This window comes from Physeter macrocephalus, chromosome 18 (genome assembly GCF_002837175.3).
Source record: "Physeter macrocephalus isolate SW-GA chromosome 18, ASM283717v5, whole genome shotgun sequence".
NCBI classification, from domain to species: domain Eukaryota; kingdom Metazoa; phylum Chordata; class Mammalia; order Artiodactyla; family Physeteridae; genus Physeter; species Physeter macrocephalus.
The window spans coordinates 11,771,654-11,786,321 of NC_041231.1; the positions used below are offsets into that span (position 1 = coordinate 11,771,654).

General features: G+C 48.8%; 1 protein-coding gene across 1 annotated transcript in view; it reads left to right on the forward strand.

Moving 5' to 3' along the window:
* The window catches only part of SRGAP3 (SLIT-ROBO Rho GTPase activating protein 3), a 58,400-nt gene that overhangs the window by 20,837 nt on the left and 22,895 nt on the right, over positions 1-14,668 (forward strand). Inside the window, exon 3 of the mRNA XM_028478831.1 lies at positions 12,176-12,338. Within this exon, the coding sequence (XP_028334632.1) occupies positions 12,176-12,338 (163 nt within the window). The remainder of the gene's footprint in view (positions 1-12,175; positions 12,339-14,668) is intronic.

Here is a 14,668-nt window from a genome sequence, read left to right on the forward strand (position 1 = left end):
CGTCCCCTGCATCGGCAGGCGGACTCTCAACCACTGCGCCACCAGGGAAGCCCTATCAAAGGTTTTTGAATGAATAACTGAAAAAACCAAGATACTACTAAATACTTTCTTCAAATGCTTGAAGTAAATAGACTTGTGGGGATGCTGAAGGAGAGAAGTGAGGTCCAAGGATAGCATTTTCAGAAAAGCAGACTTTAACTCAACCTTGAGAATGTTCCAGTAGCCAGAACTGTCCAGCGAGAAAAGGGCTGCCTTGGGAGGTGTGAGTGCCCAATCCACGGAGGTATGTACACAACAGTCGGGTGTTTTAGGGGCACATTTCTGTAATGTGAAGGCTTGTCAGACCGGATCAGTGTTCCTCAGAATGAGGGAGGGATCATCGATAGCACATGAGCCATAAATAGTGACTGATCTTTTCAGTTCTCTTTCAGTCTTTGCAGTTATAGTTTGGTTCTAGTGTGTTGCTAACACCTCTCTAACCCTCCATTTAACAAACAGACAGCAGATCTTGGGTATTAGCATCTGCCTAGGATTCAGTGATACTCTTTGGAGCTTACTTTTTTCCAGTAACCTTCTATTTAGGGCAAGTAAAGCTGGTTTTTTAAAATTTTATTTTAACTAAGACTAGGGAAACTCCTTTTTATAAATAAATCCATTTAAGTAAAAAGAGACACTCAACAGGGAGGTATGAAGTATGGTGGTATGCGGGATGGCAGAGATCCTGAAGCCAACATGAGATACCCCGAGGGCCCCTGCTAGCTCCTCCTGGAAAGTGAACATCTTTCATCTCCATCCTCTTCATCCCCCACCTTTGTTTTCGTTGCTGGGAGGGATTTTAAGGCAGGAGGGTCAGCCCCTTGAGTGGTCTTTGCAATGGCTACAGCCCCTTATCCTCCTTCCAGTTTTTCCTTCGGGGGCCTCCCCAGATCCTACACCCAGTTTCCTGGAATCCTCAGAGACTAATCAGCAACTTCCAAAGTATTAATATTAACTAGGACATGATTTATTTATATTTGGATATGCTTGATACACAAAGTTACGTGCATATCATTTAAATTTTATTCTAAAAATGAAAATAGATGTTGTGATAAAGATAAAATAGATGTTGTTGTAATTAACAAGCAGTGATATGCAGGGGTTTAGTTTTGACTCAATTCCATTAGGCAAAGAGGACAGTAATGATCTTCCAAGATTATACAGCACCTTACACTTTGCAGAGTGCCTCCCCAGCCTTTAGCTGCTTAAATACTCCCAAGAATCCTGCTGGGGCCAGGGGAGTCAGGGAAGGTGTCATCATCCCCATCTGACAGGCAAAGGACCTGAAGACCAGCTAGGGTGGGCCTGGCTTAGGATCCCTGCTGGTTGGTGAAAGAACTGACCGGAGGAACTGTGGGTCAGCGCCCTTCCTCTGCCGGGTGCTGCACTTACCACGTGATGCACCCATTTTGCAGGTGGATAAACCAAGGCAGAGGTTCTCACAGGGAAAGAGAAGATGAGGTTGGCCAGACGTTGCCTAATGAGGCAGAAACTTTTGTTCCAGTACCAAGAATACATTCAGCAAGTCAAAAGGGAGCTCAGGAGTGCTGCTGGACCAGACCCAGTGTGCCATCACTTTGAGGTGTGAGGACCGATCCTCAGGGTGGAGGGGGCGTCTCCGGACCATTGGCACTGGGCCTTGAAGTACACATAAGGGTTTACTGGGGGAGAAGGTAGTAATGGGAGGAGGAAAACCAACATTTATAGCAAACCTACCATGGGCTGTATGGTTACATACATCAGTCAATGGATTTTCCCAGTAGCCAAGTGAGGTGCTGGTGGCAATAATAGTGATGCCAGTAATAATGATTATTACTATTATCAGGCGCTGGGTTTGATGCTGAGAGTGTCTTATGAATTACCTCATTTAATCCCTAAAGCACCACTGTGAGGTAGGTGTTATCAACCCTGTTCTACAGATAAAGAAAGAAAAGGTTTGACTAGCTTCCCAATTCACCCAGCTGGTGAGGAGCAGAACTGGCATTTGAACCCCAGCCTTTGACTCCATAGCAGCCGGCATGGGTGAGCAGAACCTGCTTCGGGCAGGTGACCCAATGGATGTAGTTCTTCCCTTATGGAATGACTGTCTCAGGGCTGGTGTCAGCCAACAGCAGCTCCTAAGTCAGCAGATCTCAGCTTCGTGAAGGGGCTGCCCTGCCCTGAAGCCTCACAACCACTGTTTGCCACCAGGTGACTCCCAGGCAAAGCCCCAAATTCTCCCCCCTCACCTGGACAGCTGCTCTGCCTCCCACCTGGCCTTCCCGCCCAGCGATCATATCACTGGACCATTCAAAACCTTCATTCAACCTTGACCTTCGAAGTCCTTCGTGGTCTGGCTCCTCCCTTCCTGCCACCTTTTCACCACGCCCTGCATCACTGCTGCCCGAGCCCAAAAGAACTTCTTTCAGCCCCGGAACATCCATGTCTTGTCTGACCTCACAGCTTCACGCTCAGCCTTCCGTCTGCCTGCAGGATATGTGTGTCTTTGTGTTTCCCAGCCAGCGAACTCGTACGTGTACTTCAAGCCCGCTGCACATGTTCCTGTGATTACCCACCCACCCTGAGGTAGAGTGAGCCACTCCCTCCCCGCTCCCCTGGGATCCCCTTCCTCACACAGCGTAACACAGGCGACCGTTACTCTCCCCTGCCCAGCATCCCTCCCTTCTTCTGTTGATAACAAGACCTAGATTTTCCTCTGGGGAATCATCCCTGAACGACGGTGAGCCTGTGACCGGCACTGGATCCTCTTGGCCACAGAGCCTTAATCTAGCGACCTGCAATTCCAGGATTTCTGGTGGAACAGGTGGGGAAAAGCTCTCTTTTTACTGGGATTACTAGCAGTCAGGGTACTTTTGGTTTGAAGAGGGCCTGCCTGAGGGTGAAGCCAGCACAGAGAGAGGGAAGCAGAGCCAGGTGACGGAGACCAGGTCCTGCTGACATCCTTTGAGCCTCTGGATGCAGCCATGCCCGAGGGCAACAACCTCCTATTCCTTCACATTTTTTTGATTAAAATTTTTGATCCTTAAAATTTTTCTTCCTCCCATTACTACCGTTTTTGTTTAAGCCAGTCTGAAGTGAGTGTTTCCTTCACTTCAACTAAAGGTGCTCTGACCAGTGGCCATAAGAATTCTTGGTTTGCATTAAGTTCATCTACTAGATTGTGAGCCTTCTCAAGGCTCATCCAGTCATCTTTTTAATCCCCTGGGACTGGACAGTGCCTCTTAGCACATGGCAGATACTCAAAGGATATTAGAAGAGTGGGTGAATGAGTGAATGAATTAGAGTCTGCCCAGGGCTCTGGAGGGATACAGGGAAATATGAGAGGTGATTCCTGCCTTCAAGGGGCTTATAGAGTAAGTGATGACACAAGCCCACATGTGTGGAGGGCAACTGACGAGTGAGTTAAGCGAGAAGATAAAAAAATGTCATCTGGAAGTAACTATACGAGAAGATTGAAATGAGTGGTTCAGACAGAACGTTCTGTGGATCTCAGATGACCCCTGGAGGAAAGGCCTTTGAAGTAGATTTTGCTGCGTGGAGTGAAGAGGGGAAGGCATTCCTAGTGAGTGAATGCAAAGGTGCTAGGCGGAGATGCATGTGACCCAGGGAGAGTCCTTCCCAGGTTTCAGCAGCCTCACTTTCTTGCCTTTGAGGCTAGATACATAAAAGGGTAGAAAATAGCCATTCACTGTTTCCATTTTTGTGCTTCTTGTTAGGCTTTTCAAATAAATAAGTTGGGGAATTGGGGAAAAAAATCCTTTGTCAGATCACGTGTATACATTTGATTTTGAAATATATGGTTGCTCTTGTCACAGAGGTCTGAAAGGCCCTCACTGGCCACTCCGTCACTCACCCGTCCATTTGATGGATGAAGCAGTAAAGCCTCAGAGAGGTCGAGCCACAAGCCCGAGAACACACAGCCAATTAGGAGCAGAGCCACGCTTCCCAACTCCCAGTACAATAGACTCAGAATCCTTGGGGGGCAAAAAATAGGTAAATGAAGAAACCCATTCCTGGCTCAGAGCTTCCCCCACTGCCTGGAGCAGAAATGGGGATGAGGGAGAGGGCTGGGCAGGCAGCAGATTGGGCCTTAAATGGGCTTTAAATGCCGGCGGAGGAGGTTAGACTTTATCCTCTGTGTCGTAGGTCCATTTGCTCCTCTAATGGACCACAGGAAAGATGCCCAAGTGACCACGCAAACTCTCCTCAGACTCCTGATCCACTTGGGGTAGCAGCCTATTATGGGTTGAATTTTGTCCTCCAAAAATTCACATGTTGAAGTCCTAAACCCCCAGTACCTCAGAGTGTGACCTTGTTTGGAAATAGGGTCTTTACAGAGGTAAGCAAGTAAAGATGAGGTCGTTAGGGTGGGCCCTCATCCAACATGACTGGTGTCCCTATGATATAAAAAAAGGGGAATGACCTTGTTGGAAATAGGGTCTTTACAGAGGTAAGCAAGTAAAGATGAGGTCGTTAGGGTGGGCCCTCATCCAACATGACTGGTGTCCCTATGATATAAAAGAAGGGGAATTTGGACATAGACACACATCCAGGGAAAACATCACGTGAACACGAAGGCAGAGATTGGGGTGATGTGTCTACATGCCCCGGATCACCAAAGATGGCTGGAATACCAAAGCTGGCCAGCGTACCGCCAGAAGCTGAGGCGGGGACACGGAACAGAGTCTCCCTCACAGCCCTTAGAAGGAACCAACCCTGCTGACACCGTGATCTCAGACTTCCAGCCTCCATCCAGAACTGGGAGACGATACATTTCTGCTATTGAAGTGACCCATCTGTGGTGCTCTGTTACTGAAGACTGGTGTCCAGCAGTACACAGCCCAGATGCTCATCGTGTCCCTCAAGGCCCTGGTCTATACTGCCTCTGTGGCCTTGTCTCCACCCCCTGTCCACCCCCTCCGCCCTCCGGAAGGCGCCCATGCACTCAGAGCCTTCACGCCGACTGCTGGGGATGCTCTCCCTTATCCCTAGGCCACTGTACAACCTACCCATTTTTCTGGTCCCACCTCATCCTTCTGGGCACTTTTCACCTATCAGCTGACTGTGTGCCCAGACCTGCCTGACACCAGAGAAACAGTGGTGAAGAGGACAGATGTAAGCTAGAAAGGAGTCAAAGACAGAAACAAAAAGCAAATGAACAGGACGGATGTCAGGCGTGGTAGTGCTGTAATAACGATAAAATAGGGTGGTGTACTAGAGATCGAGGAGCCGCTGGCGGGCAGGGAAGGCCTCAACCAGGAGAAACATCTCAGCTAACGTCTCAGTGACAAGAAGGACCACCTCCACCTTCCCTCGGTGAGGTAAATCGCCCCGCCCCCCTCCGTTACAGACTCAGGAGGCACCATGCATCTCTCTCTCACAGCTCTTATCACCGACGCCATTTCCTATCTACTTATGTGCTTATTTGATTGTCACCTGAGGCACCTACTGGACTGTAAGCTCCATGAACTAGGGGCATGACTCACTTTGCTTAGCACTGTCTGGCACAGGAGATGGCCCTCAAGTTAATATGTTCAGAATTAATGATTCGTGCTCCCAGCGAGGACAATGAATTCCAAATCCTGATTGGGGCAACTTAGGTAGCGAGAGGTTAACCATACTTTTTGGGCCCCAGAACTAATTGAGGGAGTGCTTTTCTGAGCTTTGCTGGCAGCTGCCCAAGCAAGCGTAGTGCGAGACCCTGGAATGTCTTGGAAGGGAGCGGGAAGCCAGAGGCAGGGACTCGGCGTCTTGGGGACGGGGTCAGCTGCAGGAGCTCCCCTCCCTCCCAGAGGGACAGCCATCCCAGGGCGGTGGGTTTGTATTCATCTGCAACATGGGGCTCAACAGGCCTGGAAATGGGTTCTGTTTGCTAAGTGGAATTTTCCGGTGCCCAGCCAGAAGAAGGAGGGAGAAGCTGGCTCACTGCTGACTTCATTTTCCCAACTCACCAGCTTGGCGAGGCCTCGCTCCTCTAGCTGCAGTTGCTTGGATCCTCGTACCCAGCTCCCCTAGCCAAGGAAAGAAAGCTGTGACTCACCAGAAAGTTTCATTGCTATTTTCTGGCTGTAAAAAGTAAAATACATACACATCTATGTGAAAGTTCTCAATTATACCTTAGCTCAGCAGCTTCCACCTGCTGTGTGGACACAGGGATGCAAGACTGGAAAAGGAGAAAAGCCCTCAGGATGTGCCTTAGAGGACAGAACGCCTGCCCAGGTTCATTTTGGCATCTTCCAGAAGTGTGGCTGCAGCAGGCAAAATGGCTACTAGCATGGAGAGCTGGGTCTCAGGTCAAAGGGGTCCTGTTTTCAAAAGGGACAAGTAACCCCCTGAAAAGAGAAGGCCGGTGTCCAGCTCTGCCATACGTGGCCTGGATGCTTCTTCCTGCTGTCCCGGTACAATCCAGATGGCCCGTGGGATGGTGATCAGTGCGCTGGCCGGAGCCCTCGGGACCCCGCATCTGCCCCTCCTCTGCCTTGCTCCCCGGGCTCTAGCCACACTGGCCTTTATTCGGTGCCTTAAATGCACCGACCTCCCTGCTCCCCAGTGAGCCTTTGCCCATTCTGTTCCCTCTGCCTGGAATCCTCACCCCCAAGCCCACTCTCCTGGCCCCTTAACCTGCCACCCCCATCTCTTCCTTTAGAGCCCAGCTGAAAGGCCCCCTTCCTTAGGGACACTTCAGAGGCCCCCGAAATCCGGCCAGGTCCCCTCGATATGAGTCCTCATGCACCATGCTCTCCTCTCTAGCACTTTCTGTGGCTGTGACTCCATCCACACGTGCTGAACTCTCTGAGGGCTATGTGTCTCCCCCACTGGACTGTAAGCTCCGTGGAGGCAGGAGCTGTGTCTGTTCTGCTCCATGTCGTGTCCCTGGGGACTGGTCCATGTGAAATATGCAATAAGAATGTATCGAGTCGGGGAACTGCTGAATGACCCTGGAGCTGTTTTCTGGTGTTTAACACCAAGGTTGACAATATGGTCTAAGTAGCCAGGCCACAGGGGTTAAGAGACCTGCATATAGTCACACAGGCAGTATGGACTCAGGGGTACCCTACCCCCCCAAGTCCAGGTGTCTTTCTGTTTCATCGTGTCTTTCTGTCTCACCATGCTGGGCCCCATCTGTGGCCTTCCCTCTTCTTTCTGACATGGTGAGAGCCAGGTACCGTTGTGGCCAAGGCCACAGATGGCAGCTCTCCACAGAGCGGTCAACTCCACCCTGGCCCTGGCTGTGGACAGCCCTGTTCACCCCGGTCTTTTAGTCTACAGATGAGCTTCCCCACACGGGGGGAGCCAGGGCTGGGAGAAGACGGGGGGAGCAGAGGCAGCCTCCCGTGCTGGAGTGGACCCAGAGGATGGGCCAGCTGGTTGCACGGCAGGCCTGGGACAGGGTCTGCAGAGGATGGGCTGGCTCATCATCCCCATCCTAGGCCTCTTGCAGCCCGCCCCATCCCTCCAGCCGCAGCCCCCACAGGCCTCCTGAGAATTTGCCTTTTCTGCCACGTGGTCACGTGCATTTGTAAAGAGTTCCAGGTCATTCCGTGGTTTCAAATATCATCCGAGTGCTTGTTGCCGTCGTCCACATTTATCTCTCTAGCCCAGATATCACCTTCTGAGTGTTCCACAAGCCCTTTAGACTCGCCAGCTTCAAATAAAACTCATCGCCTTCCCTCCCTACCCTGCCGCTGTAAGTGTTCCTCATCTGTGAATGCCACCCCTGCCCTCAGGCACCCAGCCTGAAAGAGCTGGAGTCATTCTGAGCATCTTCTGTTCCCTCCCAGCCAGTCAGTCTCAGGGTCCAGTCAGTTTGCCACCTGAACGTTTCTTGAATCCCTCAACTTCCCTCTTGGCCCCCTCAAGCCCGTCCTCCACGCAGTAGCCAGAGTGAGAGTTTGAAAGTGGAATTTTACCCTTTCACTCCCCTGCTCTAAACCCCTCAGTGGCTCCCCGCCAACCTCAGGATGAAGCTCACACTCTCTACTGGGACTTAAGGCCCTTAAGTATGTGGCCTCTTCCTAATTCTCCAACCTTGTTTTTCACTCTCCCCCCATCACTCCAGGACACGATGCTTGAGCCCCCTTGGCTATGTTTGACTCACCAACCTGCTCTCTCTAGGCCTTTGTTCATCATATTTCTCCACCTAGAAAGCTCTCCCCTGTCAAACTCCATTCCAGCCTTTAGTTCTCCGTCTAGAAAGTGCTTCCTCCAGGAAGCCATCCAGGCTCACCCCTCCACCAGGTCTGGGCGACAGGGCGTCCTCTGCCCCGTAGTCTCCTTCCCATCACTACATTTATGAGGCTGTATCATCGTCTTCTGCTTCCTTGTGTGTCTCCCTTGCCCGAATGTAGCCTTGTGGAGCAGGGTCTAGCCTGCTGTGGTTACTGCTGCATCCCCAGCCCCTCGCCTGCCTGGCACGTACACACAGAGACAGACAATGAATGAATGAAAGCCTGCATGAACCAAGGCCTCATCTCCTCAGCAGCCACTCACTTTAGCCTGACGGGTCCTTGGGTGCTTTCGGGTAACTCTCCCCTCCTTGCCTCTGCCCCTCTGCCGCCCCTGTAATCCCCTCTGCGTTGCCTCCTGCCCACAGCTGCTGATAAGGAAAGCGCCTCCTTTCCACCCTTTCTCTTACCCAGTCTCTCTGGCCAGGTGACCTAATTAATGGTCCCCAAGCTGTCCCAGCACTTCTGCACCCTTTCAAGACCTTTTTCCTTTCCCCTGAAACTTACCTTCTGGCTGTGACTTCCATAAATTTTGCACATTTAATTCCCTGATGCTGTTCAATTCTTGCATCCCAGGCTGAGCTCAGCCCCTGAAGTAATTTAGGTAACAGCTCAATTATCTCATCTCTCCTTTCATCTTTGCATGTCCATCGCCACCTAGGAAGCTGTGGAAATGGGATGTAAAGTATTTTCTGCCCAAACCCACTTCTCCCCTTGCAGTTCTTATCTTGGTTCATGTCATCAGCATCCAACCAGTCGCCTGAGATCCAAATCTCAGAATCACCATCCACTTCCCCCTCCCCCAGCCCCTCTCTACTTCCAGGAAGTCTCCAAGATTCTCTGCTCTCTTGGTGAGGAGTCTCTTAAATTCACCCTTCTCTGGCCACCACCCAGGCCCTCATCATCTCTCTTTTCCTGGACTAGGGTCACCTCCTGACTGGTCCTCCTGCCTCCAGCCCCCCACCTCTGCCCACACCCATCCAGCCCTCCACTCATCCACCTGCTCATCCATCCACCCATCTATCCACCCAACGAGCCACCCACCCACCCACCAACCCATCCACCCACCCACTCATCTGTCCATCGTCCTCCAGTCTGCCCGCAATGATCTTTCTAAGACACACATTGGTTAGATCACACCTCTGCTTAAATAACTCCCATGACTCTCCACTGCCTACAGCAGGCATTCTAACCCTGGGTGCACATTAGAATCTTATAGAGAATGTTTTAAAAATACCAAGGTTCTTCCCCCAGAGATTCTGACTTAATTGGTCTTGGGTGGGGCCTGGGTCTTGGTGTTTTTTTAAAAGCTTCCCAGGGGATTTTAGTGTGCAACCTGGGTTGAGAGCCATATGGCCTAGATGATAAAATCCCAACTCCTTAGGCTGGCGTTCGATTCCCCACAATCAGGCCTTTCACCTGTTTCCCCATCCTTATGTCCTCCCCTAACACACTCAGAATTCTAGCTCTGCTGAGCTGCTTCTCTATCTTTGTATCCACAGGTCCCTCTACCTACAATTCCGTCTCTCTGCCCCTCTATTTGGAAAACTCCTACCTATTCCTCAAGACCCAGCACAAATGTGACCTTTTCTGTTGGGTTTCTCTTCTACAGCACCTACTACATGTCAGGCACATTGCTGGGCACTGGATATGGTGACTAAGACAGAAACAGTTCCTGCTCTCACAGAACTTCGAGTAGGGTGATGGGTGGGTAGTGGAAACTCCTTAAGGCAGGAATTCCCCAACCTGAGAGTGCATCGCAATCCCCTGGAGGGCTGGTCAAAACACAGGCGCTGGTCCCACCTCCAGGATTTCTTATTAAGTGGTCTGGAGTGGCCCCGACAATTTACATTTCCAACAAATTTCACAGTGAAGCGGATGCATCTGGGCTGGGGACCACCTCTGAGAACCGCCGCCCTAGAGCGAGGTCCTCCGAGGTGCACTCTCCAGGGAGTATCATTTAAGCCAAGACTCAGAGGAAGAGAGAAGAGCAGGGGCTCACGCATTCCGGATGGCACAAGGCGCGTGAAGACCCCAGGCGGGAAGAAGCTGGCAGGAAAGCAGAGGGGACTGTGTGACGGGGACGTGGAGCGGGCTCCGCGTTTTCTCCAGCTTCTCACGCAGAACGGCTGCTCTGCGTGTTTCTATCCCAGCGCTTCAGCACCTTCCACTGTAACCCTTCTGCCTCAGCCACCTCACTAGGAGCCCCTCCGAGGCAGGTCTGTGTCCACGGTCACCCAGAGCCCACCTGAGACCTGACACGGAGTAAATGCTGAGGGATTTGGGCTGGGCTGTTGGATTTCAGTGTTCTGGCCTTTTCTCTAGGCTATAAACAGAGGAGAAACTGCTTCGTTTCTCTTGCAGCATAATATCTCCTCCATTTTCCTTAGAGGTCTGTAACATATCCATCCTCTCTCTCAACCAAATTCCTTTCTCCCAAATTCCGGCTACCTGGGCAGATTTTTAAGCCCGTTTGGTGACAGAAAGAAAAGTCAACTGGCCTCTGCTCACCTATCCTTCCCAAGCCCAGGGTTTGGGTGCAGTGAGGGGTGTATGTGCTGTGGCTGCCCAGAGGCCCTCAGGGCTACACTTCCACTTGACTTTGGGAGGATGATGTGGTCAAAGCGGAAGTCAGCAGAATTCCCTTCCTCAGAAACACTGATCGTGGGAGGCCGCACTTCCTCAGAGAACCATGGCCAGCCCCCCGGGGGAGCCAGGTAGGCCTGGGGGACTGGACCTTGAGCCAGTCACCCTAGGTGGTGGATGGGCCTCTGCCCCAACATCACCTTCCCGCCTTGGAAAGTGGAGGAAGGGTCATAGGTCAAGTACACATGCCAGATGCCCCATGTGGCAACATGGGATTATTGGTTTGATTTTGGTTTCTGATTGTCCTTTACTGTCTTCCTGGACACTAGGATATATATATATATATATATATATATATATATATATACACTTTATTGAGACTAACAGCGGGGTCTTTGGTAAAGCACAGAGAAGAGAGATATCCCCCATTTCATTTTTGGAAATATCCCATTTCCCAAGTTTCGGGAAACACTGGTGCATAGATCTGTGGTTCTCAGACTTGCGTGTGAATCAGCAGCTTGGAGGGCTTGTTAAAACCCAGATCAACGGGTCACCTCCAGAGGTTCTGATTCAGCAGGGCTGGAGTGAGGCTCAAGAGGCTGCATTTCTGATAGACCCCAGGCGATGCTGCTGCTGGTCTGGGCACCCCGACACTTTGAGAACCCCTGTTTTAGCATAATGCCCAGCTAGAGGACACTAAGAATGTGTCAGTCATTGAAGGACAAAGATTTGTCTTGTGTGTACTTCACTCAAAAGCAGATTTCCTTAGGCTGTCCTCCCAAGTATAGAACCTGAAATCCTCCAGGCCCTCAGCTCCATTGAGGGGCAAAGGAATGTGTTTCCAAGAGGCCAAGAGACCAGGACTGACCCTGGAGGAGGACAAAAAGGTTAAGAGCCTGAGAGACCCCCAGGGGTTGGGGGAGGCAAGGAGGGGAAGGGAAGGGTCCACTTTTTGTTCTTTCCCCTGGATATTTCTAGAACTCGTACAAGAATTTCAAGCACAACTGGTTTAGTATTTCTTAACTCCAGGGAAGACAGCTTCCTCTCAGAAGGGAGAGATACATGTAGCAAGTGCCACATCCAATGGGAAAGTAGGACGGGATAGGACTTCTAGTCAAAGACCTGGGTTTTGGCCCCAGCACTGCTCTGTGACCTTGGGAGGATTGCTTCCTTATGGTCTCTGTTGCCCCAGCTGTTAAATATGTTATAATAAAACGAGTTTGAAAGGGCCCTATGAGGGTCAAAAGAGCCGTGGTGGGTGACAACGTAGAACACTGTGTGGCTGGCAGTTTCAGTGAAGTCAACCTGAGCTGTCTTGGTTTCCACAGGAAGGACCAGTATCTCCTCTCGCCCGTGAACTGTTGGTATCTAGTCCTGCATCAGACCAGGCGGGAGAGCCGAGACCATGCCACCCTCAATGACATCTTCATGAACAATGTCATCGTCCGCCTCTCCCAAATCAGCGAGGATGTCATCAGACTCTTCAAAAAGGTGGGTACTTGGGCCACCCGAGTTTCTTTCTTTCCTTGGCAAGACAGCCAGCCATGGTGAGGTGTGGTCTGGGGACATGGGACCAGGCGGCAGGCATGTTGAAGGGTGCGGGGGGCTGAGGCCTGGACTCGGCACCCCAGACCCTGAGTTTGAGTCCTGGGTATGGCTGGGGGACTCAGACACTTCAGCAACCACCATCACCACAAAAATAAAAACCTTTGCGTGGTTAGGTAAGTAGTACACTCGTTGTAGGAGATTTGGAAACAGAGGTGAGCTCACACTTATATAAAAAATAAAATAAAATTCAAAAACAAACAGACAAACACTTAGAAATTAACGTCACCTGAAATGCTATCGCTCAGCCATAATCACTTTGGTTATCATGGGAACTTCTTTTTATGTACGTATGTAAATACATTTTCTATGAGTGCTGATTTTATACACTTTCTAGAATATGTACGTGCTTTTCCCAAACGAGATCAGACTGCATATACGATTTTACTCTCTGCTTATGTCACCTAACAAATTATGTAACACTGGATTACAAAATTTTCCTGTATCAATAAATATAATTCCACAACATTTTGAAAGATTGCATAATATTTCATCATATAGATTACCCTAGTTTATTTAACCAATCCCTTATTGTTGAACACTTCAGTGATTTCCATATTATTATAACTATTGCTGCTGTGAGCTTCTTTTATATACACCTTTGTCACATTCACTGCTATTTTTTTAATTGAAGTATAGTTTATTTACAATATTCTATTAGTTTTAGGTGTATAGCATAGTGATTCAGTATTTTTGTAGATTGTACTCCATTAAAAGTTATAAGATAATGGCTATATTTCCCTGTGCTATACAATATATCCTTGTTGCTTATTTATTTCATTTATCGTAGTTTGTGTCTCTTAATCCCATACCACTAATTTGCCCCTCTCCCTTTTGGTAACCAGTAGTTTGTTTTCTATATCTGTGTGTCTGTTTCTGTTTTGCATATACATTCATTTGTATTATTTTTTAGATTCCACATATAAGTGATACAGTATTTGTCTTTGTCTGACTTACTTCACTAAGCATAATATTCTCTAGGTCCATCCATGTTGCTGCAAATAGCAGAATTTCATTCTTTTTTATGGCTGAATAATATTTCATTGTATATGTATATATAGATATACCACATGTACTTTATCCATTCATCTGTTGATGGGCCACTGCTATTTTTTTTTAACATCTTTATTGGAGTATAATTGCTTTACAATGGTGTGTTGGTTTCTTCTGTATGACAAAGTGAATCAGCTATACGTATACATATATCCCCATATCTCCTCCCTCTTGCGTCTCCCTCCCATCCTCCTTATCCCACCCCTGTAGGTGGACACAAAACACTGAGCTGATCTCCCTGTGCTATGCGGCTGCTTCCCACTAGCTATCTGTTTTACATTTGGTAGTGTATATATGTCCATGCCATTTTCTCACTTCGTCCCAGCTTACCCTTCCCCCTCCCCGTGTCCTCAAGTCCATTCTCTATGTCTGCGTTTTTATTCCTGTCCTGACCCTAGGTTCTTCAGAACCTTTTTTTTTTTTAGTGGGATTGCTGGATTGTATGGTAGTTCTATTTTTAGTTTTTGGAGGAACCTCCATACTGTTCTGCATAGTGGCTGTATCAATTTACATTCCCACCAACAGTGTATGAGAGTTCCCTTTTCTCCACACCCTCTCCAGCATTTTTTGTTTGTAGATTTTTTGATGATGGCCATTCTGACCGGTGTGAGATGATACCGCATTGTAGTTTTGATTTGCATTGCTCAAATGATTAATGATGTGAGCATTCTTTCATGGGTTTGTGGGCAGTCATTATATCTTCTTTGGAGAAATGTCTATTTAGGTCTTCTGCCCATTTTTGGATTGGGTTGTTTTTTTTTTTTTGATATTGAGCTGCATGAGCTACTTGTATATTTTGGTGATTAATCCTTTGTCAGTTGCTTCATTTGCAAATATTTTCTCCCATTCTGAGGGTTGTCTTTTCGTCTTGTTTATGGTTTCCTTCGCTGTGCAAAAGTTTTTAAGTTTCATTAGGTCTCATTGTTTATTTTTGTTTTTATTTCCATTACTCTAGGAGATGGGTCAAAAAATATCTTGTTGTGATTTATGTCAAACTATTCTTCTTATGTTTTCCTCTAAGAGTTTTACAGTGTCTGCTCTTACATTTAGGTATTTAATCCATTTGGCATTTATTTTTGTGTATGGTGTTAGGGAGTGTTCTAATTTCATTCTTTTACATGTAGCTGTCCAGTTTTCCCAGCACCACTTATTGAAGAGGCTGT